Genomic DNA, 25,403 nt, shown 5'->3' with positions numbered 1-25,403 from the left:
CCAGGTTCCTAGAAGGCCTCTGGAGCCTGGGGAAGGTGGAAAAAATGTGGCAAAAGCGGTGTGTGTCACTGAACGTGCGCATGCATGCATGCTGGTGGGGGGTTGCGCGCATAGCATTATGGGTGTGGCACACCAGTGCACGACCCACCTGTGCTACCCCCGCTTTTGGCACGGCAGCCAAAAACGGTTTGCCGTCACTGGGCTATAGCAATCCCTGCAGCCTAAAACAGCTGATGATTGGGAGAAACTGAAACTTGCTGTTTTCTCCACAAGGCAAATTGCTGGGAGGCACATTTTTTCCCCTTGTGCTAATCAGGCTGTTTGCTACAAGGAGGTAAGTCAGTAACTAAAAATGCCTATAGAATGTTCAAATTATTAGACTTATTTTTTAAAGACTGCTTTATTATTGTTCTAGACAGCTTAACAAAATGAAGAAGCTTTTTAAAATAAATGCTTGATCTGAAGAGACCCAGTGCTATTGTATCTTCTTTTAAATAGCAGAGAATAACTATACTTCCAGAAAGCACATCAATTTTAACAGCATCTGTACAAGTATAATCTGAAATGTAACACTATATTGTCTGTGCTGTTTGTTGCAAGGAGGCAAATTGCTAGGAGGCAGAGACAAGTATTTTCCCTTATTTTCCTTCTCAAAAACTGGGTGTGTCTTATACTTCAGAGCGTCTTATACTCTGAAAAATACGGTATATATAGCCATACCTCAGTAATCAACTGCTTCAAAACGAATTTAGTACTCGATGCATTTTGGTGTAAAAATGTTGTCCCAGTACTGGATCTTAGTTTAGTACTCAATGCGCTGCTATAGGAAGAGGGAGACAGCTGTGGGCAATGGACAGGAAATTCCCATGCTGGGAAGGCTGCTGCAAAAGGAGGAGGACAACCACAGAGGGTGGACAGGAAGTCGTCCATACTAGGTAGGTCACTGACATAGGAAAAGGGACTGTAGGAGATGACCAGGCGGAACCCGAAAGAGGGGGTCAAACATGTCATGAATCTCTGTGCACTTGCAAGAGATCTAAGTCCAGCCCACCTTGAATGTTTTTTTATTCCCACTCCTCTCCCTTGACCTTTAGTAGCTCAGATTTTTGTAGAGAGCTTAAGCTTGCGATAAATCTTTATACTAGTTTGAACTGCCTGAATCTCCTGGTTTCCCCAGCACTTGACAGGAACAGACAGAAAAATCTTCCTGGCCAAAACCAAGTATTACATGGTAAGTTTGAGATTCGCCCTTTTTAGTATCCGTCGCACCTCCTATAACCAATTAGTACCGAGCACTGAGGTATCACTGTATTTCATTTCACCAAACCACTTATCTGTCCATATACCCAGATTCAGGGACTACCGTTTATACTTCTGAGGCAGTTCTTTCCCAAACCTACCCTTATTTGATATTTAGATTTCAGAAGGCCATAAAGAGTTAGCTCTCTCCCAGGTGCTGGAGGGTAGGATGAAATGGACGTTTGTAGAAAGTTTTCTTAGAAGCATCTCGGTTTTTGTTTCTACAAAAGCTTTCATTACTTTTTAGTTTTGCTGCTGTTGCTAGAGCTGTGTTTCTAGAGCCATACAAATCTTTTAAATAAATAAACAGCCATCTATTATGCAGAATTCCTACATCATTTTGCTGGGTCTAAGAAGCTCATTTTTACCCACTCCTCACATGGACACAAGCCCACCTTCTTCTTCTGCTTGTGGCGCGCACGCTTGGCAGCCTTAGCGCTGTTCAGAGGCTTCGGCTCAGTGCTATTAATGTAATCCAGCAGCTCATCCACGTCCCGGTGGTCTACAGCTGGTTCTCCCGAGCTACTGCTATGTCCCAGCTTTTGAGGAAGTTCCTCTTTCCTCTTGGTCAGCCTGGAGCGCAGCTTTTCCCGGATCTCAGCATAGTTCCGGCTTGTTGGAGCAGCTGGAGGCTGTGGACAGAGTTGATCGTTAGTTGGGTGTAAAACATTTGAGTTACCACCCCAACATTATTGCCAAGGAATACCACTCCCATCTTTCCTACTCTCCCCTTCCTTGACTCAAAGTTTCGCCAAGCAAGTCTCATCTATCTAAGCCGGCATTCCTCAACTTTGACAACTTTACGATGCATGGATTGGGGAATTCTGGGAATTGGAAGTCCATGCATCTTAAAGTTGAGAAACACGCAGATCTAAAGCATTTACCCTCATTGTTGAAGAAACCCCAGCTGAAATGCTTGAGTACAAAATATATCAGAATTCAAAACTTGGAACAAAAACAACAGTTTAGAGAGAGTGAAGTCAACTTGAGGAAGGCCGGCACTAGAATGAGAAAGGGAAGTACAGTGCCTCCATTGCCAGAAAGGTGTCCTTCACACGAAGTCTATAAGTATAGATTAGGAATGGCTGCTGGCAGTGCTTTCACTTACCGCGTTGTGGCCAAAGAACTCACAGTAGCAGCAGTCACAGAATTTCCCATCTTTCTGGGTGGTGGAGGATGAGGTGCAGGAGCTACGCTCAGAGCTGCTGTCCTCATCCTCCCCAAGCCCCTCATCTGCCTCACAGGACTGTGGTGCATGACAGCTTGTACCGTTTGGGAATTTATGACCCTTGCAGGCAGGGTCCCTGTGAGAGAAAGAAGGGGGAAAAGGAGGTTAAGAAAAGGCACACACTGGATTCTCAATTTCCAGTGGGCATGCTAGATTGATGCCTAATATCTTGAATGAGTTGAATGAATGCCAACATATTAAAAGCCCCATCCGGGTAAGATTGAAATACTATCAGTAGAAGGTTTGTCCGACTATGACAGAAATATGTTTGAGAAACAAGGTTGCCCTTTCCTGTAAAAGAGCAAATCCACAGATTCTCTCCCAGACCAACCTACATCGCAGGACTGTTACAGGGAGGACAGAATGCGATATACCATCTTGAGCTAATTTGTAAATCTTATAGTTGCTGAAGTTGAGAAACAGTAGTTCAGGGGATATAGTATGTCACTATAGGAAAAACACAAGTCCACCCTTATTCCTGAATGACTTTAGGCTAATCCTGTTCTCTCTTTACTTCAATTACTCCTTGGAACAAGGTTTTTCAAAATTTAATTCTTTTTGGGGATCAGTTGAAAAGTTATTATTAAAGCTACTAAAATCTTGGAAAATACTGGGATCCTTCTCAAGGGAAGTTTCAATATCTGCACTTTATGCGGCAAGAAATATATGGAAAATATTCGGTAACCAATATAGTTTGGGTCCTTTATCCATCAAGTAATTAAGGTCAACTCTAATTAAGAATAATGGAAGACATATTCAATTCCTTAAAACATGATTATCTTAGATCAAAGTAGCCCTGTTAAAGGAGTTTTAAAACTTTATAAAACTTAAGAATTTATTTCAGAACTCTCCTTGATAGCTTTGAACTATTTATTATTTGGACTTGAAATATCACTGCTTTTGAAAGTCTGCATTTAATAAAGAACTTGGAAGAATGATCTGACGCTCCCAGATGAGTAAGAGACCAATAGCATTTATATGATCTTTTGATCTGAATGTCCTGTTCTAGCAAAGTAATGACGGATTGTTTTTAAAACTGAAAAATGAGTGTCTTCTGATAAAAATGTGGTTAATACAACAAGAAAAAGTACTCTTTTTTTCTACAGGAATACTGCATCCTAGAACATATTCAGCAAAGATTTGTTATGGTTGATTTGGTCTTTCTTATGGTTGATTACAGTTAGACGATGCAATATTAATTCATAACAATTTTGACTTATTCTATTCTTGCCATAGTAAAGGTCAAAATTCACAGAACTGTCAAATTGCTTTAGGTCAACTGCTGTTTCTGAAATAAAAATTATTTTAATTGCAATTTTTGTTGTGTTTTTTTCTTATATTGCTGTTCTGATAGTTGTTACGTACCCAAAATTATTTAAGATGGGCAGTCATATAAATTGCCTATTTAATAAAGAAATATCCACACTCTTTTAAGCTATTTCTCCAGTAGTTCAAATTTAACAAAGCATCAAAAATTGTAATTCCTTTATACACAGGGATTTATCAACACTTAAATTATACAACGCTGAAAAGATAAAGCTACTCCTGGTTAGTAGACTCGACTTTGATACATGTGTTTGTCAAATAATGTGAATTATTCTTTTGTTGACAGTGGGGCAAGGCAGAGGATTTTTGATTAAAGTAGTCTAATTGTCTGGAGTTGTTTGTTTTATGATAAAAAATTTTAGATAGTTTTTCACTTTTTTACTATTATCATTAAAAAGCAATAAAAACAATAAGCAATGCTGTATTTTTATTTAACTTCTGTCACATATCCTTCCATATGGCAACATTAATGCTTGAGGAAACATATCAGGATTCAGTCATCAGTGGGACAAATAGGCATAAGGTGAAGCTAGAGCTAGGATTTTGATTTAAGAGTTTCAATCAAATCCAAAAGAGAATAATTTGACAGGGGTTCTTCAACACCCCTCTTTGGTAGCCAGAAAGAACACAGGGGGAGAAGATCAGATTATCAAATACATATAAAACCATACTTGAAAAAGGGACTAACGCTCTGCCTACTATGTCGTTAGTTTGCTGGATGTTTTAAGGATTAATGTGAGATGTGAGGTTCCATACATGAAGCTGTTATTCTCAATACAAAATCAGTTATTCCAAAAATATGTATCCAATGAGAGCTATGATTTTTAGCAGACCTGTCAAGACAAGCAGGCAAACTATGAAGGGAAATGCAACAAGAACCCGATTAATAATATTGGGAGTGCACAGCAATCAGAACTCCACTTAATTACCTGTTGGTGCTGGGTAGCTGATGTGATGCGGTAGGAGGACCCAAGGAACCGCTGCAGTGCCCGTTGCAGGGATGGGTGCAGCCTACAGGAGGTGGAATCTTCAGGAGTGGCACATTGGCAGTGGGTAAGTGTGGGCTCTTACAAGATCCAGTAGGAGGGGACTCTGCTCCTGGTTTGGGGGCCGGTGCATGTGGACTAAGGGCTGGTGTAGGAAATGGGGCCGCCTGCGGTGAAGAGCTCAAGTGAACATGAGGAGGAGAGCTGTAGGGCCCAGTGTGGGCAGGCATCTGCTTTGCAGGAAGGAGTGCCGGTGGCTGTGAGGGGAGGCCTGTGGGGCTGTTGGGTGGAGCAGTGAGGTCCACATGCCGGTGGTGCTCTGAGGAATGGAAGGCCTCGCCTGCAGCCAGATGGGAACAAAGTGATGTTAGGTCTAATCCTTCCGGCAGACATTTCCATGAATTACGGAGAGGGTAAAAATACCCTGAATCACTAAGCTGATACATCAAATACACCCCACCATAAACTACTGTTTCCTCCAACAAAATATTTTCCTTCTGTAATATCTCGAAGGGTCTAAGGCTATATATCTAGACACCACAGTAAAATCCAACCCAACCCAACTATATGTCTTTTTACACTTGGCATTTCCACAAGTGACATTCCTTCCAGAGCATTTCAGAAAGTCCAACCCAATACAGGATGTAAATAGCAATAGCACTTAGACTTATATACTGCTTTATAGTGCTTCACAGCCCTCTCTAAGCGGGTTAGAGAGTCAGCATATTGCCCCCAACAATCTGGGTCCTCATTTTACCCACCTCGGAAGGATGGAAGGCTGAGTCAACCTTGAGCCTGGTGAGATTTGAACTGCCAAATTGCAGTCAGCTGGCAGTCAGCAGAAGTAGCCTGCAGTACTGCACTTTAATCATTGCGCCACCATGGCTCAAAGGATGCTTTAAGTTCTAAGCCCATTCAATAACCCATAGAGATGGGTTAAAAAAGTCCACTATGGCTGGCTTGGATCTGTCACACAAAAGCCCCAAGTTCAACCAAAAGAAACAGGCTCTCTGTAGTCCAGGAGGAAGAAAGAGCCCAACAATATAGTGGTGGGTTTTTTTGCCCTGCCAATTTGGTCTGTTGGCCTTCCCTAGGCCCTGCATATACAGACCTGGCGGGGTGGGTCTCCGACACATGCTCTTGAACTGCTTGGGAAGCGTTTTGCAGAAGTCGAGTGAGGTAGGCAGAGGTGAGTCTGGGGTGCCGCTGGGAGCTGGGGTGAGCGTGTGGCTGTAAGGACAGGCTTTGAGCCCACCTCCTACAGCAGGGGCCTGGTTGACACACTCCGGAGGAAGGCCGGGGTGCTTGTCACCTGAAACGGAGTCAGAAATGGAGCTGGCTGCTCTCCAGGCCCCTAGCTCACCCCCCCACTTGTGGAACCTTCTCCTGGTCCAAGATCATAGAGGTCTCTAGAGATAAACCTAGTAAGCAGAAACTTTCCTATGAGCATTACTTAGCCCAAAGAGAAGACACCTTACTTTCTCTGGACCAGCAGAGGTAAACACTTTCTTAATATAGTTCTACAATATCCATCCCCATAACTGACAAAAGCCTCCATGAAGAAGCTATAGGGAGAATTTCACTACCAAAAGGGATAAAACAAGCACTGGTCCAGGGCCAACATGAACTCACCTGGTACAACAGGTGTTCCCCCAAGGGAGCTCCCTTGAGCTGCCCCATTTGCATGCTGGGAGTTCCAGAGCCCCGAAAGCTTGTGCGCGGACAGGAAGGAGCTAGGGTCCCAGTCTCCCGAGTTCCCGTGGCACGAGGATGAAGATGATGAAGACGAAGAGGAGTGGGAGCCTGCCCCGCAGGATTGTGACTTACAGGCCGTATGTGACAGTGAGACCTGGGAAGAGAATTGATGGCTAAGTAGCCACTCATTCCAATTTATCACTTTTCTTTGGGAAAGTAAGCTGCTGACTAATCTATATGGAAATATAACATTGGACTAATGTTTCTTCCTACTCAGTAGCACCTTTCATAGCAATAGCACAAAAGAGTAAAATTGCAGGCTCTTTAGGGTGAGGATAGATAGACCTGTCTAGTCTTGTCTTTAACTGTATTTCCTTTCTTACCGCCAAAAAAGAAACAGTGACTAAAAAAAGAAGAAGACCCAAAGCCAATAACTGTTCAAAAAACATCAAACCATGTGATAGCTGGCAACTCTCACAGTCTTGCCCCAAAGCAATTAGAATTGTGTTCACGAGAATGCCCAAATCCACACTAAGCTTTGATATTGATATTACCCTTTGTTACCCAGTGGCATCTGCCTGGAGTGAGCCACTGGGCCTTCAAACATTTATCCACATTTAAAAGCTTACCGCCAGAGCCTGTTCCTGGACTGCTCTTCTTTCTTCCTCTTCTACGCTCTGCCGACAGCTTTGGCAGATCCACAGGGGCATCTCTCCCAGAAGGTTCTGTACCAATGTTGGTACAAAGTCTGGGGGCAGCCGCTCACCTGGGGATACCAGCCCATTATGGGATGGCCCAAGCCAGTCTTTGCGCTCCCGATGGCAGAGCAAGCAGCATGTCTGCACCGACTGGTTGGAAGTAGGCAGAACCTGCAGCAGAACAACAAAAACATGCTTAGGACACGTTGCTCAGAGGAAGCATCCAGACAGCCATTTTTTCTCAAGGTACATAAGTACAGGGCCTTGCTTAAGCTCTAAGTGCTTTGCAAAATACATTGATCTAAATCAGGGGTGTCAAACTCAAAGCCCACAGGCTGCATCTGGCCCACAGGGCACTTAGTCTACGGGGTCACCCTGGAAATAGCAAACGATCGGCCTGTGGTGCCTTGGCCCAGCACTGATCTACAACCTGGCAGAGCCTGCGCCCCTCCTGAGCTCCATTTTCGCTGGCAGCATACTATAGGAGGCTGTGGCAGCTGAAAATGGAGTTCGGAAGCGCAGCCGCCCCAAGCCCCTTTTTTCACTGGCAGAGTGCTAGCAAAACTATCTACTTGCAAAAGTGGCATTTGATCACAAGGCAAGGAGGCATCGAGAAATGTTTTGTGTCCTCCACATGGCCTGAGAGGGACGGTGAGGCTCCTCTAGAGGACAAGGGCTTGGCCCACTCCCTGGTCTCACCTTCTTCCACTGGAGACAATGGATCTTCCCAGCTCCACCCAGGTCACCACAGAAGCTCTCGACACGAGTGACATCGAGCTGGCCACACCCACCCGGCCCCCTGAGGTCCAACACAACCCTGATGCGGCCCTCCATGAAATAAAGAGTTTGACACCCCTGGTCTAAATGGAGCGATCTGCCTCAAAACCCTGAGGCAGTTATATCGTCAAAAAGTGTGATTGTTTCAAAGGCTTCAAATGCAGGCAGACCCAGATTGAACGAGCTCTGGAACGCCTGGTGAAACAAAGAGACTGGGCAAGCAGACACTCTATGAAACCTTTGAAGCAGGAGTCTCCAACCATGACAACTTTAAGACTTACGGACTTCCCCAGAACTCCCAGAATTCCCCAGCTAGCATGTCTGGCTAAAGAATTCTGGGAGTTGAAGTCCCCAAGTCTTAAAGTTGCCAAACCCCTGTTTTGGAGGATGCAACTACTTCAATGCTCTGATAGATAACAATACATTTTGTAATACATCTCTTCAAATGCCTTTCAACCTCTGTCTCAGCTAGTATGCTGCCTCCACCCCCACCCACCCCCAATACACATATTTTCAGGGCTATGTCAAGGATCCTTGGGCTCAGCCTATTCTTTATTTCTTTTTTCATTCATTCAATTTATAGGGCCACCTAGGTCAAACAAGTGACTCTGACCCTCTACTTGATATTTAGTGTGAGTGAAGATGGAAGAACAGCTGCAACACACAAGACGTTGCTTTCCTTGCTGTTCCTTTCCTTCCTCCCACACCACAATGCCTGGCCATGGGAGGGTGGGGGGGAAGCTTGACAACAAATCGGACTCAGCACTGTGAAGAAAGGGCAACAAGCATGAAGTGTTAAGGGCAGGTTGTATTGTCTCCCACTAAGCAAAAAACCTGGGACAATAGGCTGTGCACTGAATGGCTTTTGGAAAGCAGATGGCCTGTCTCAGTCCCAGGTGACTCAAAGCACAAAGAATGCATTAGTGGGAGACAGAAGGCATGCTGGTCGGTGCTCCTCATAACATCTTTAGGAACAGGTGTGCTCAGGGGGCTGGGATGGCCAATCAAAGTGACAAGGGGAAAAATTCATATTGTACCAAAATCTGGTAACATCAGATCATACATGGTAAATCAATCATACCCGCACAATAGAAAAAAGCAAAATAGCCAAATAAATAAATCTACTTGTATTGATTTGCCAGAACGCAAGTAATTTTTTCAGCACAAGTTTTCTATTAATTTATAAGGGACATAAGCTGGCCAAGTTTTGGAGTACTGCCATTAAGAATGCTTGAATTATAGACATTAAAAATGTTGCACTAAAAGCAGCTGTAAACTTCTTTTGTATTCATCTGAAATATTTCTCAGGTTAATTTAAGGTGGCTTTTCTCAGATAAGCTAAATTTTCCACAATTCCCAGCAGATCCACCACATCTGGAGAACACCTGATTGCCTCATCTATTAGATGAAGGCTCATCTATTAAATATCGGAGGCTATTTTGATAAAAGTCAATGCCCTATATTTACCTGAACTTAAGATAATGTCCCACATCAGGAAAAAGAAAAAGGAGAGAAGAAAGATCTACCTCTCTGAAGATATGTTGCAGTAAAAATCTTTTAATCAATATAGTACATAAATATAGTATTTATTCCAAAAGTTTTTAAATCAGTCTAGTTTACAGATCTTCTAATATCTATTACTACCACTCCTCATTAGATTATTCTACTTATGTTTCACAGATGAATAGAAATAAAGCATTAGTTATATAATACAAAGCAATACCACCTGGATTAGGAAAAAAACCTCATAAAACCCTAATAAACCCTTATAAATTTCATAAAGTTTGAGCTTACAAGTACAATGCTGTCTCATACCTTGCTCTCTCATTATTAGAGTTTTAGCCATAGCTGTATGGAACCCTTTTCTATGGTTAAATGGGGTGAAAGTCTATTCCATATCATTTCTACCCAATTTTTCTATTCATTAAGGAATTATGATCTTGGCAAACCTCTTTCATCTTTATTTATTTATTAATTAAATTATTAACCTGATTATGACTTCTCTATTAGGTCTCAAATGAAGCTGAGTATCACCAGCTAAACAGTTGCCATAGGCCTGATTGGCCTGTTCGTCATAGGCCTGGTTCAAGTATCCACTGTGTACTTATATTACTGTACAGGATTTTATTTAAATATATATGCCTTGTTCCCCTAAAATAAGACCTCCCCGGATAATAAGCCCAATTGGGCTTTTGAGCACATGCGTTAAAATAAGCCCTCCCCCCAAAATAAGCCCTCCCTGAAAATGTTGCTACACAGCAGCAGCCATGAGGTGACCACGCTCGCCGCTTCCTGCACATCAAAAATAATAAAACCTCCCCGAAAATAAGGCCAAGTGCTTTTTTGGGAAGGGTCAAAAGAAAATAAGACCCTGTCTTATTTTGGGGGAAACATGGTGCATGCTACTACATTCACATACTATATGTCAGAAAGCTACTTCCTGAAGCTTTCTGCTGAAAATGGCAGAGAGCCACTGAAATGGGCTAGAATGTGTTTATATATAGGCAGCCTAGACAATGTACAGTCATGCTTCAAAATCAGAGACGCTGTTCTTTTTCCCCGCACGCAGCTTGAACTGAGCATTCCCCTATCTTTGCAATTCTTCAGGCAGACTAATCAGCATATCCAGTTCTGACTCAGTACTCTATTTTGCCTCTTCCTGATTCAAACAGGCTGCCTAATTTTAAAGAAAACATACTTAAGCAGAGAAATCACAATCTGTAAGAGCCCCATTTGTAGATGTTGACGATGATATAATTAAAAAAGCTATAAAAGTTAATGAAGGAACTGATAGTAATAACACAGGGATCAGCCAATCAGACGCAAGCCTTTGTAGAAAGAGGAAATGTCAGTTTCCCCAATGAGAGATTCTGAAGGGGAATTTCCATGCATGTATAAAACATTAATGATATAGTATAGCATTCTAAAACCATCCCTTGTGCTTTGAAGGAGAAAGTAAAATAATCTGAAGTGGACCTGGCCTCTCCTCCCACTCACCCACCATACTAGTCATGCATGCAAAGGTTATCTAAATTTTATCAATTAAATCATCTAAATTCTTCCACATAAGGGCAATCTGGGCTAATTGAGATGCCCGCTATATGGAAGAGTTTATGCACATAAACATGGTATTCATTATTTTGAATGCTAAAATACATAATCAAAAAAAGAAAAAAAACACAAGGCAAAAACATAGATGAAGAAAAAAATAATATAAAACAAAATATTAAAGATACACATAAAATATCCCCCCTCCCGGTTGAATAGATCCCCCCCTCCCCGCAAAATAGGTCCACAATTTATGAACTTCTACATCTATATTTGCAAAATGGCTATATGGCATTATAAAATATCACAAATATCAAAATCTATTATCAATCAACCAATTTGTCCTATCTATTATTAAAAAAACAGTTAAAAGGTAATCCCAACAATAAAGCTAAACTTCAAAGCCTTCTGTTAACTATCTATTTTTGTATTTAACTCACAGAAAGTCCACAAGCGGCCTCTAGTCTCTCAAAAACATTGCAACCATTGTCTCTGATCCATCCAGGATCAAATACCATTGATTGATTCTTGGAAGTAAAAGCAACGCCTTCCAGTTTATCATCATTACTTTTCTTTAAAATTGTAAATGGAATCTTTCCTAACAGCTGCTTCTCACTCCCCAAAAAGTAGGTCTCCATTGAATATATCTCCATAGCACTTGTTCAGTAAATGTTCCTGCAAATTGGAACACCATGTCTCTTGACAGCTGTCTTCTAGTTACACGTGATGGTTCTATTCCACAGACTTCATCAACTTTCCTAAGAAATTCCTGTTTGTTAATGCCCCCTTCAGATCCTCTAACAAAATCTCCAGTTTTCAAGCAAAATTCCTTCTCTTTCAAATCTACTAACAGCGAATTTATTTCCAATTCATCCAATTGCATAGCTGATTACTTTCGCCTATACCTGGAGGTCTTCTTTAGGATGATCTGAAATTGTGACAAATTCATCAAACCGCTTATCTAGTTTTTCATTTAAAATGTGTAAGTTGCTAAACATTTCCCCCCCAAAGTTTTCAAGAAGGTTTTAACATTAAAGTCATCTGAATCCCATCCCAGCCCTTCATTTATTATTGCTTTCATTTTATAAAATCCGAATCTCTCTTATAACCAAGCTTTCACAGCAGAATGTAAACAGTTCTTTTTGAAGGACAAAGAAAGTAGATGTTCCATAACAAATGAACCATGGAATGAGCTAATGATACTCACAACAGAAAGTTTTTTTTAAAAAAAGGGGGGGAAAGGGGGGATGGGGTAAATTCCCATCTTTTTAAAAATAAAAAGACAAGAATATATACAAAAGTAAAATGAAGCAATGGCATTCTTTTAAAAAAACTAATAAAATATAAAATCCTTAAGAGTAAAAATCCCGTATAAATCAGATCAAATTACTTTCACTGCAAAAAATTTAAAACCAACAAGCTGCCTATGCCACTGACTTCTTTGTGGTGTAAGAGAAAAGTATTTTAAAGCTCTGAAATAAGATGATGAAATTTTACACCTCTAATGAAGCAAAAGGGTATAGCAAATCAGTATTCATCCAGGCTATTAACAATTAAGCTTCAAAAAGTGATATTAAAATGAAGGTGTGCTTAAAAATATGAACAATACAAAATACACAAAACAGCAGGAAAAGATGACCACTGACCACTCTTCCCGAGAGCTGCAATCCTCTAGATTTCTCTTCCCAGGCAAGTACACAGTCGTAGTGGGTCATTCAAAGTTACTCCCATTCAAAACTGGGGAGCATGCTTCCAAAGAGCCATCGTTGGTAATAGAATCAGCTATTTGTCGGCAGGGAGGAAAAAAATGCCTCATCATTCAATGCATCCTTTTTGAGGACTCCTATATCAAACCGGTCAATCCTAGAGATCAACCCTGACTGCTCTTTAGAAGGTTAGATCCTGAAGATGAAACTCAAATACTTTGGCCACCTAATGAGAAGGAAGGACTTCTCACTGGAGAAGAGCCTAATGCTGGGAACTATGGAGGGCAAAAGAAGAAGGGGATGACAGAGAATGAGGTGGTTGGATGGAGTCACCGAAGCAGTTGGCATGAGTTTGAATGGACTCCAGAGGATGGTAGAGGACAGGAAGACCTGGAGGAACATTGTCCGTGGGGTTGTGATGGGTCGGACACGACTTCCCAACTAACAATAATAACATTGGTATACATGACAATGCCTCATGCTGAGTGTATCAACGATGGAAAGATGCAATGTTAGATCTCATCACTCCACGGCCCCTTCTTGCTGTCTTTGAATAAATGAGAATTTTTGTCTCCATCATCTCATTCCCCTTGCATAAAGTATTTATTTATGCAATTTATCCACTGCCTTAATTCTAGTGGACTCTTATGAAATCTACAAGCATTAAAATTACACTAGTAAATAATACACTACATTAAATTATTAAAAATAAAATAGGAGTGTAGAAAGCAGTGTTTCCAAGTAACATCCTCAGTCATATATGGATATACATCACCAGATTTAAAGACCTATTCATCTCGGGATCTTCTTGTTTTCAAGCATAACACCATATATTGTATGCTGCTTTGAAGCTTTGAAGAAAGGCCAGGACATAAATGAGAGACTACCGTAAGTTAACAGACTACTTTTATGAAAAAGAAAATATGTTCTATCTTCTCTATAAAAAAGGAGATATTATGGTTCCCAAGACTGATGAAACATAGGTGACGATCTTTATATTGGGCCCTTTATATTGAGCTTTAATTCAGAAGGAAATTCATTTGAACTAATTAAAAAACATATATGTCTCAGAATGAACCTCTGTAAAAAAAATTATCTGAAACTTGATCACGTCATAACTGGTGCCTCAGTTTCAAAGAAATGAATCATTAACAACGTGTGTTAGGTTATGTTCTTCCCACTGACTATACAGTAAGGAAATGTCATTTTTCCATATTTCTTTATTTTACTATAGAGATTATTACTCAGTCAGATCCAACATCTGGCACTTTTCTAAACAATAACACATTTTGCTTCCACTTTAGCCTGTTTTTAGCTGATTACATTTAGAACTGTCAAATACTCACAGTATTCAATGTTCTTCTAACTTGTTTCTCAATGGGCAGATAGCCAGCCTGGTGGTTGCAGTGCTCAGACTCACCTGTGCGGCATAGACTGCACAGGTTGTGTGGGCTGCGCAGCCCCAGAGTGTGATGGCCAATGGGACAGCAGGCTGTGGCTGCTGCCAGACACCATTGGCCTCTGTGCGCTTGCCACCTCCTGTGCTGGCCACGCCACTAAGGGCTGACAATCTACACTGGGGCTTATTTTGGGGGTAGGGCTTATATTATGAGCATGCTGAAAAAACCACGCCAGGGCTTATTTTCTGATTGGGTCTTATTTTGGGGAAAACATGATATTTATTTAATATTTAATTCTTTGAAGTATTGATTTATTGGGAGCTTATTTACAAGTCCCTGCATGAAACTTTGAGCATTTAATACCAACCAACCTAGTTTGAAACCTTAATCTCTGCACGTCGTTTATAATTTGGACCTCAAATCCACAAAATAGGCTTTATAATCATGATGGCGAACCTATGGCACACATGCCACTGATGGCACACAGAGCCCTCTCTGCGGGCACGCCAGCCGTCACCCCAGCCCAGTTCCATCATGCATGCATGCACACCTCCCGCCACCCAGCTGGTCTCTGCCGTGAATGCGGGGGGGGGGCATGCACGGGGGGTGGTCGCATTGCATTTTGTGGCCTCATACAATGGCCTCATGCAGCACCCCCATGCCCAGTTTTAGCTTCCAGGTTGGTGCAGGAGACTTTCCAGGCCCAAATAGGGGCCGTGGGGGTGCCGTGCAGCTTTTGCACCAATCTGGAAGCCAAAAATGGGCAAGGGGGGGGTTGGGCGATTGTGCAGTGGGGCGGGGGAACACGGAGGAATTGTACATGCATGTGCGGGAGATGGGGCGCACATGGGGGCGCGTGCACCTTGCATTATGCATCTGAGCGTGCGCGCTTTCGGCACGCGACGACAAAGAAGGTTAGCCATCACTGCTTTATAACAAGTATTTTACACAAACACTATTGCAAAAAATTCTATTCTTCCATAATACAGCCATCTCTCCCAACATTAAGACACATTCAATGACTACTCTACAGAACCTTGCCTATTTGACAAACATTTCCAATTTGCAACAAAATTTATAAACAGCACTCTTTCTTCAGAGAATAAACATTTTATGACCCATATTACCTGTAACTGATAAAAGCAAATTATGATTATGGAAGAGACTGTGGCAAAGAGCACATGCCAAGTAAATGCTGTAAGAAAAACTGTTTTTATGTAAATGTTTTAAATCAATTTTAGGTTTATTTCTACCAACGTTAATTTTTTAAAAAAAACTCTACTTCCTTACTATATACTTTACAAAATGAAAATAATTAGTGCCATTAGAGACAACAATTTGAAAGAAAATAGCTCTCTCATATTTATTAAACTGGTTCCACATACTGTATTAGATCAAAAATACTGAAAAAACAGAATTCTAATTAGAATCTGTGGTTTCAATTACATTCTTTCTAGATCCTGTACTTAACCAGGAAAAAGAAATACTGAGCATGCTCCGACAAACCTCGGGGCTTGTTATCCTTCAGCATAATATTAAGAGAGAAGAGGCAAATAAAATATGATAGTGACCGCATTCCTATTTCTGAAAATGTTTTGAAATATAACCGGATAAACAGTTTTTATTCCCCCTACTTCCATCCCTGAACTTAATGATTGTTTATTAATTAAAGCCTTGATCAAATTAAGTTTCAAACTTATTTTAACTGTAACGTAGAGCTCTAACTAGCTTAGATACTATGTTTCTAGCTAAAACACCTGATGCTAAGCAGGTGGCCCCCCAGAGATCCCCTTTCAAATACTTGGGGAAAATATATTGCATGACAGAGTTTTCTACTGCTTTTAGATCTGTTTCAAGAAAGAATATCTTTTCCTTCCTAGGTAAAGATACCTAACCAACAAACTTCCCATCATGCAGAAGTGTTTACTAGTTCTTGGCTTTTCTTTCTTTCTTTCTTCTTGGTTAATTACTAAGAGGATTGTCCTTAAAGTTGTTCAAGTTGAAGTGTATATGTCGGGCTGCATCCTGTCTGTTGAGAGCGCCTCGTTTTGATTCTTCTCATCTGTAGGAAACTTGTTAAAACCTCATTTTAAAGACATCCTGGAGAATAATGTTGCTCTTTAAACTGTCTTAGATAATTAATTTAACCTTTGGGCAAGGAAGGATAGGGGAATTTTGAGCGCAGGGGAGTGAGGAAGCTGACGTAAAGCACAATGAAGAATATTTATTTGAATTATATCTGTACTTTCTACATCTGTAGACCAAACAGGCAAGCATTCAACAAATTCTCAAGAGAAACTTTAACTGGTAAGCTTGTGAGTTAATAGCTTGTTTACATTTTTTAAAGCTTTCTGGTATATTACTATAGTAAAAAAAACAAACACGGGCCTATTAATAACTTGCAAATTTATGTCAAAATAGTCTGATATTGAACAATTCAACATTTCTGTTTAATGGTTCTAAATGACACCATGAAATGCGAGTTAACTATATAAAAAAGAATCTAGTGAGGCAGACAACCTCTCTTGGCATTAGCATGATGTTGATTTTTTATCAAGGGGTTCTACTTATAATGCTTTAACAATTCGGGTTTGTTCTTATAACAGAACAGATGGAATGTTTATCTACTTAGGACTTAACAGACAACATAAAATAGCTGCTGCTACATGAAATCATATGACAGTGCTTCTTAATTTCTGAATGTCTGGTGGGTGGCTTCTAAAGAGAAATCCCTTGCAAAGTGAGCACTAGCTTCTTCAGCCTAGCACCTTCCAGATGGTGTTGGGACTGCAGTTCCCAGAATTCTCTGCCAGTAGCCTTCCTGGCTGAGAATTCTGGGAGCTGCAGTCCCAACACCATCTGGAAGTCAGTAAGGTTGATGCAAACTTTAAATGGCGAAAATACCCTGCACTCATCGATAAACCGAGAATTTTAGGTGCCAAAATAGACCCCGCAAATTAGGTTTGGTTTATCCAGGGATGAGCTTATCTGCAGATATATATGTTGAGTATTACCGTAATACTGAAAAAGTATTACTTTTTAAAAAGTATCTGTAAATCCCATATATATTCACAAATAAACTCATCCATGGATAAAGTAACCCCTCAAATTTTTAACCAAAATACCATGAAAAATATGCTGCTTGCAAATAAGCCAGTTCTGAAAATTAAAACATAAATATTTCGAGGGTCGACTTATTTGCAGTTGGGCTGCATATAGGGTAAAAAAGAGAGATTTCCTATGGAACTGAAAATAGGGGGGTGGGGGAGTGCATCGTATACTGTGCCTGGACAAACTAACAAATAGTGTGAGAATCTCCATGATACTACTGTTAAAACCTTATTCATTCTCCATGTCTCTAAACCCACTCTTTAAGCATGAACTACTCAGAGGAGCTCTGTTGGAGCAAAGAAAGGAGGGAGGGGGGGAACTCATTTTGGACAGAATGGTTTTAAATTATTTTATGATGCAAAGTTTTATCGATAAAATGCCTATTCAAGTATTATTTGTTCTATTTTTCTTCCCACTGTTTAGCTTCACAAGCACTTTCCTGTGAGCAAATGATATAATGTTTTAGAGGCTATTAACTACAGAATTCTTAGTGTAAGCGTAGCAGAGCTGCTGTGAGGTGGTTAAGGTGTTGGATTAGTACTGGCAGAGTCACGTTGATCCTCAGCTGTGGAAACTCACCAAGTGACTTTCACCAAATCGCATTCTCTTAGCCAAGCCTACCTCAAACCTTATAGGCTTCTTATTGTGAAGATAAAATGGAAATCCTCCTGTAAACTGCCTTCAGCTCCTACCAGAAAGACAGGACATTAAAATTAATTATTTTGTTAAATATAGATTGGCTGATTAGTTCAGGCTTCATTGCTAGATTTTTCTGTCCAATCTGGGCTGTGACCCAAAAGGGGGAGGGGCTTAGGGGAAGGACACTCCTTTTCCCAAATAATGTATGATTAAACACTTCCACAAAATTCTCCAGGAACTGACAAATACTCTAGTACAAAAATTACACTGATTCATCTATACGAGTAGTCCCTGATGTACGACCTCAACTGAGCCCAAAATATCTGTTGCTAAGGGAGACATTTGTTAAATGAATCCCCCCCCTTTTTATGACTTTCCTTGCCACAGTTGTTAAGTGAATCATTGCAACTGAAAGTGAATCTGGCCTCCCCACTGACTTTGCTTGTCAGGTGGTCACAAAAGGTAATCACATGACCCAGGGACATTGCAATCGTCATAAATAGGAGTCAGTTGCAAAGCACCTGAATTTTGATCACCTGCCCACGGGAATGGCTGCAACGGTCGTAAGTGTGACAAACTGTCATTTTTTTCCAATGCTAATTTTGAACAGTCCGTAAGTGAACTGTTGTAAGTCAAGAACTACCTGTAATGGAAGATATATTACCATACAGGTAATCCTTGACTTACCACAGTTCATTTAGTGACCATTCAAAGTTACAATGAAAAATATGACGTATGACTGTTTTCCAAAGTTACAACCTTTGCAGCATCCCCATGATCTTGGGATCAAAATCCAGATGCTTGGCAACTGGTTCATACTTATGACCATTGCTGTGTCCCAAGGTCATGTGATCTCCCTTTGCCACCTTCTGACAAAGAAAATCAATGGGGAAGTCAGTTCCACTTAACAACTCATCTTACTAATTTATCAACTGCAGTGATTCCACTTAACCACTGTGGCAAGAAATGTCATAAAATGGGCAAAACTCACTTAAGAAATGCCTCACTTAACAAGAGAAATTTGGGCTCAATTGTGCTCGTAAGTCGAGGTAGATATCATCCATTACAGGGAGGTCTTGACTTACAACAATTCAGTGTGTGTGTGTGTGTGTGTGTGTGTGTGTGTGTGTGTGTAGCCGCAAATTTCTGTTGCTAAGTGAAGCATTTATTGAATTTCCCACCATTTTATGACCTTTCTTGCCACAATTGTGAAGCGAATCACTGCACTTGTTAACTTAGTCACATGCTTCTTAAGTGAATCTGGCTTCCACATTGACTTTGCTTGCACACAAAAAGTGATCCTATGACCCTGGGATATTGCAACCACCATAGATATGAGTCACTTACCGAGCATCTGAATTTTGACCCCGTGATCATGGGAAGGCTGAAACGGTCATGAAGAATGCTCACTTCTTTCAATGCTGTTGTAACTTTGAATGATCAGTAAACGAACTGTTATAAATCAAAGATTACCCATACATGCTGTTAGGAGAACAGTATCTGAAGCATTTTATCACAAGGCTACAAACCAGGAGGCTTCACACTTTGTGCACAAGTGTGTTGCTTCCCTTTTATTAGCTATTTTAAATGCTAAAGAATAAAAAGGTGTTCAGTCCCCTGCATATCATTTTGTCTTCGGCATAATCTTGCAGGGGGCTGTGTTGCTGTCATCCAATTAGCCATTTAGGTTCTAATCCAGAGACAGATGCCAACTACAAGTCTGACTTGATGTGACAGCTGCAAAAAAGAAACATACAAAAATAACTTCTGTTAATGCACCTCTGGATTGTGGCCCTGGGTATTAAGAGTGCAACTGGTACTTCAATCAAGGAGGAGATTTGTTGACCAGCAATGTTAACTCATCAGCAAAGAATCCTGGAGCACCTTTTGCTCCCACAGACTGACTGATACCATCAGGGAATTTGTCAAATCATATTGTCACAATCTGTTTCTAACACCAAGATGACCACGGGCAGGACTTGGTTTAAAGCAAATGAAAATAAAAGATGAGATCAAATATAGGCAGCACAATCTCCACCTAGAACCCGAAAGGACAGTTAAGTCCAAGAAAACTCCAAATAAATTTAGCAGTGATAAGACAGTGTTCTGATAGGGAATTTAGATACTGGTTGCATTTCTGTAGCAACATTTTCCTACAGTACTTCTAAGTCTTTTATAGCACATATCATTTGTAACTTTAAGAAGTACCTTAATCTCCAAATTAGAAAATATGTGCATTCTATATATTAAACCTGAAGACTATAGGTGCAATGCTAATCAACTTCAACTGGATAGCTTATTTGTTATCTGTGTCTTAAATTATATGGCAGGTAAGAAACTCCACTGTGTGAAACTATGCTTAGTATTATTAATCTGCTTTGGAAAATTGTAACACGTGAGTGCCAATGTGTCAGCATCTTGTCTCTTTTGCCTTGAAGACAACTTTCATTTTAATAACTTTAATTAAATGATTGTAAGTTATCCTCAATAAAGCTCACTAGCAAGAGCTATGAAGTCAGCCCTGTCATTAAACTCTTAATGGGTTAGAAATGAGAAGAGAATTTTTCCTCACTGCAGTTAAGAAGGTATGTCAATTTAATAACAGACTCCTATGTTTTTGCAAGCTGTATAAGAGGAAGATTATCAGTAGGCACTGCTATTCTAATACAACAATAAAAGAACTTACACCTATTTCTTTTCCTGGCTTCTTATTTTTAAAGGCACCAAAATTCTGTCCTATTTGATGAAGGGCAACAATTATTTCTTAGTACAGGTAGTCTTCAACATATGACCACAATTAGGAACATAATTTCCATTGCAAGTGGTTGTTAAGTGAGTCAGGCTAGATTTTATAAACTTTTTGTCAACGTTGTTAAGCGAATCACTGTAGTCATTAAGTGAACCGTGCAATTGTTAAGCGAATCTGGCTTCTCCTATTGACTTTGCTTGTCAAAGTCAGCTGGGAAAGTTACAAAGGGTGATCCCATAATCCCCAGAACACTGCAACCATTGTAAACACATGCCAGTTGCCAAGCATCCAAATTTCGATCCCGTGACCCCGGGGATGCTGTGATGGCTGTAAGGGTGAGGGCCCATTGTAGGTCACTTTTTTCAGTGCCACTGTAACTTTGAATGGTCACTAAACAAATTGTTGTAAGTCAAAGACCACCTGTATGCTGTTTGCTAGTTTCCAGCTTGTGATAAAAACTTCCAGATGATGGAGAAAAAAAATGTACATATGTTGAAATCTGGGTATCCAGATAGCTACGCTGCATGAAATATATGTGTCAGGTTTGAAGAAGAATGTCATCCTAAAATCTCACTTAGTAAACGTATTGCAAATGTGCAAATATTTGTACTCTTTCTTTCATGCAGTAGTTTCAGTATCCATGTTACGGGCAAACTTCTATTTGTCCTTCTATTGAACTCTCTTTTATTCTGGTTCTCCTCTGCTAAGCATCACACATATGCCAGAACACATGGTTAGTGTAAATGCAATTGCCTGAAAAGCACTTTGAACACCTGAAAATAATATTTAAATTCAAAATACTTATTTTGTTTTTAGCAGTGTTTCTACTATTCTAATTTCATCATTATTTGTACTACATCATTTATGCTTTGAGACAGGACAAGGTCAAATGCACATGTCTACATTAATGAATTTAATACTAGAACTTTCTGGGAATATACTTAAAACTACAAGATCTGGGCTGCAAAACTCTGGATGATATTATTATTGTTATTATTATTATTATTATTATTATTATTATTATTATTATTATTATTATTATTATTATTATTATTATTATTATTATTATTATTATTATTATTATTATACGATTGTATCACAGCGGCCAGTTGTTTCGCCGGATTTGGCATTAATTACTAGTCGGGCCCCACCCAGGGGCCTAGGACGTCGTAACATATTTTCGTGTGTGCAGATCCAAGCAGTGCGGCCTTTTGCATTTGACTGATGGTGATTTTGTCAATTTTTAACTGTTTTAAATGTAATTCCAGTGCTTTTGGAATAGCACCCAGTGTGCCGATTACCACTGGAATTACCACTGCTGGTTTGTGCCATTATTATTATTATTATTATTATTATTATTATTATTATTATTATTATTATTATTATTATTATTGGAAACTTCAATGAACCTCTGGAAAACGAAGCTTATGGATAATGGAGAAGAACTGGGTGAAGTTGAAATTAAACGAGGCATTTTCCAGGGTGATTCCCTTTCACCCCTACTTTTTATACTCTCAATGCTACCACTGACAACCATTTTGAAGAAGGTGAACTGTGGATACGAACTTGCAAAGAAAGGACTGAAAATTTCACACTTGGTGTACATGGATGATTTGAAGCTGTTTGGTAAAACAAAAGCTGAACTGAATTTATTAATTGAAAGCACAAAAGAGTTTAGCCAAGACATTGGTATGCAGTTTGGAATTGACAAATGTGCAACAATGGCAACCAAGGCAGGCAAGGTCCTAGAAGATGATGGAATACAACTTGAGAATGAAGAAATGATAAAGGCAGTAAAACCAAAGAAGGCTACAAGTACTTGGAGATTTTAGAGGCCTCTGACTTAATGCATAGTAAAGTCAATGAATTAACCTCAGCCAAGTACATTCAACGAATTCACAAGATATTAAAGTCCAAACTGAGTGGAGGAAACATCATAAAAGCCATAAATACCTGGGCTATACATGTAATTTGATACTCTGCAGGAATAATTGACTGGACCCAGATGGAGTTGGACAATTTGGACAGAAAAACAAGGAAGCTTATGACAATGAATCATGCTTTGCACCCTAAAAGTGATGTTGATTGATTGTATCTACCAAGAGCAGAGGGTGGTCGAGGACTCCTATAAATAAAGCAGACTGTGGAAGGAGAAAGACATAACTTGAATGATTACACCAGAAAAGTGAAAAACCAATGATTAAGTAAATAAAGGAGGCCTTTTGAAGACAACTAAGTTAAAAGCTGAATATAAGAAAGAAGTAATTGAGAAGCGAGCTGAAAATTGGAAAAGCAAGGCTATGCATGGCCAATACTTGAAAAGTATTGAAGCAAAGCTGACCAAAAACTAACTTGGAACTGGTTAAGGTCAGGAGTACTGAAAAAAGAAACAGAAGGCTTTATTTTGGCAGCTCAAGAACAAGCCTTAGCCACAAACTGCTTGAAGGCAAAAATTCAACATGTTACCACCAACAGCAAATGTTGCCTCTGTAATGAGAAAGATGAGACAGTCGACCACTTGATCAGCGGGTGCAGCAAAATTTCATAAACTGACTATCTACAACGCCATGACCGCGTTGCTAAGATTATTCACTGGAAATTGTGCCAAAAGTTTGGATTTGAGTACAGCAAAAATCACTGGGACCATCAGGTTGAGAAGGTTTTAGAGAATGAGAAAGTCAAGATCTTGTGGGACTTCAGAATCCAGACTGACAGGCACTTGGCCTACAACACACCTGACATAACAATAATTGAAAAGAAAAAAGTATGGTTCATTGACATTGCAATACCTGGTGATGCACGAATTGAAGATAAACAGCAAGAAAAAAATGACAAAATACCGGGACTTGCAAATTGAGGTTGAGTGACTGTGGAAAAAGAAATCATGTGTTGTCCCAATTGTAATTGGAGCCCTTGGAGCAATACCTAAAAGGCTACCTCGCTATTTGAAAATTCTAAATTTACCTGACTTGAACATTCTGACCCTACAAAAAACCACCCAATTGGAACAACTTATATCCTCCGACGTTACCTTAACAGTTCCTAGGTCCTAGGACTCGAGCTGTTAGGCTACCAACCAGCCCCAAAGGATGTGAATCTCACCAAAGATTAACCACATAATAATAATGATAATGGAAAGTGTTCTCTAGTTGCTGTCCAGATTTTTGTGCCCTGTATCTTGTAACAGCTTTACCATACAGCCAAACCGTATATAATTATCAGAAACCTCATCTAAGATCCTAGAATTTCTATCTGTGTGGCCACTATTAATCACTCTTACACAGAAATGAATTAAAAATTCATTACTTGAGGAAGACTTTGAGGAAATAGAGGGGAAGAAACCTCAATAATACTCAATTTTTGCCTTTAAATTAGGGATGCACAACATTAATAATTCTTTTCTCTGTTTCCTAAATTCAAGCGTGCTGTGGTTTGTTCCTTTTCTGAACACTATTTTATAAACTCATTTAGGGTGGTTAGATACTTTAAGATGTTGCAACTGAAAGATGGTTCACACATCATACTATGTGAAAATGTGGTATATCTGGTTTTGATTTAACATGATGCATACATTTAACACTACGGTCTGTAAGATAACATTTATCCCTTAACATGAACCAGGCACAATTTGTTGCACAAATTATAATTAAAGCTAATACACGAACAATTGGGAAACCTAAGATATCTTGCAGCCTCTGTCCCAGAGTAAAAACTGGGAAAAAGCCTATCATCCAGTGATTTTAATTTGTGTTTAGGATACTGAAAATATAGAAGTAGGCTAATAAAAAATGAATACAATAGATCATTATTTTTATACTTAAAATCCTGAGCAGTAAAAAAACATAAAAAGTGCAATAAAACTTGAATTACTAAAAATAAAAACATTTTTTAAAATATCTGAGACTTTCAAAATATAGCTATTCAAGCAATACTACCATTACAACTAAAACTAAAACTGAAAGAATGGAACCAACTCGATCTCTCCCAGAAGGACAGTCCATAACTGAAGTATAACCACTTTATCCCATGAACCTAACAATCTAATCTCATTGGTGACACAACATAGGCCTGTGATTAAAAACTCTATGAGATATTACAGCATTCAGATATTCAAGGCTCCAGTCTGTGAAGGCTTCACAGATAAAAAACATCATTTTGTTTTGGGTTTAGGAACAAGTGGAGACCCAATGTAGTTAATATCTGCTGATGTCTAGTTTCTAAAACATAAATCATATAGTGGTTTTGTCAGCTGTGATTCGCATTAGCTGAAGTCCAAAGTTTTTCAAGGGCAGCCAGTACACAGGCTGGTTTCACACATCGTGCTAAGCCATAATTGGTTAACTACCAATTTATTGAAATACTACAATTGTGTGAAGTGCAAACCCAGTCAGAGTGTTATAGTAATCACCCAAGAGGTAGCTAAGGCATGATTACACACTGTCCCCAGGAAGCAATGTAACTAGCATAAAGAAAAGAACGCTTGGCTACTGTGACTACTTGGTTGTCTAAAAGCAGTGCTAGGTCTAAGAATCCACACTCCCGCAAAGCAGCAAAACATGCAAAATTGCGAGAGAGAGAGAGAGAGAGAGAGAGAGAGAGAGAGAGGAGAGAGGAGAGAGAGAGGAGAGAGAGAGAGAGAGAGAGAGAGAGAGAGAGAGAGAGAGAGAGAGAGGCTACAAATCCATCCATTACAGATTGTGCCCAAATTCCAGGTTTGTTTGTCCATTGTCAATCTTATGAG

At 39.8% G+C, this 25,403-nt stretch overlaps 1 protein-coding gene across 5 annotated transcripts in view; it reads right to left on the bottom strand.

Moving 5' to 3' along the window:
* Nucleotides 1-25,403, bottom strand: part of FAM193B (family with sequence similarity 193 member B) — a 39,405-nt gene that overhangs the window by 8,006 nt on the left and 5,996 nt on the right. For 2 of the 5 annotated variants that reach the window (XM_081934208.1, XM_081934211.1), the window contains exons 2-7: nt 7,164-7,403; nt 6,472-6,688; nt 5,951-6,151; nt 4,783-5,179; nt 2,408-2,603; nt 1,695-1,931 (exon numbers count right to left, since the gene is read on the bottom strand). In XM_081934208.1, coding sequence (XP_081790334.1) covers nt 1,695-1,931; nt 2,408-2,603; nt 4,783-5,179; nt 5,951-6,151; nt 6,472-6,688; nt 7,164-7,403 — 1,488 coding nt within the window. Of the gene's footprint in view, nt 1-1,694; nt 1,932-2,407; nt 2,604-4,782; nt 5,180-5,950; nt 6,152-6,471; nt 6,689-7,163; nt 7,404-12,703; nt 12,819-17,853; nt 17,893-25,403 lie in introns of those variants that run through there. The other 3 variants (XM_081934210.1, XM_081934209.1, XM_081934212.1) reach the window with 3 other exon arrangements.

The sequence above is a fragment of the Natrix helvetica genome, assembly GCF_964273705.1.
Source record: "Natrix helvetica genome assembly, chromosome: 1".
Taxonomy (NCBI): Eukaryota; Metazoa; Chordata; class Lepidosauria; order Squamata; family Natricidae; genus Natrix; species Natrix helvetica.
The sequence above is the reverse complement of the archived record's forward strand: the minus strand, read 5'-3'. Positions and strand labels throughout refer to the sequence as shown.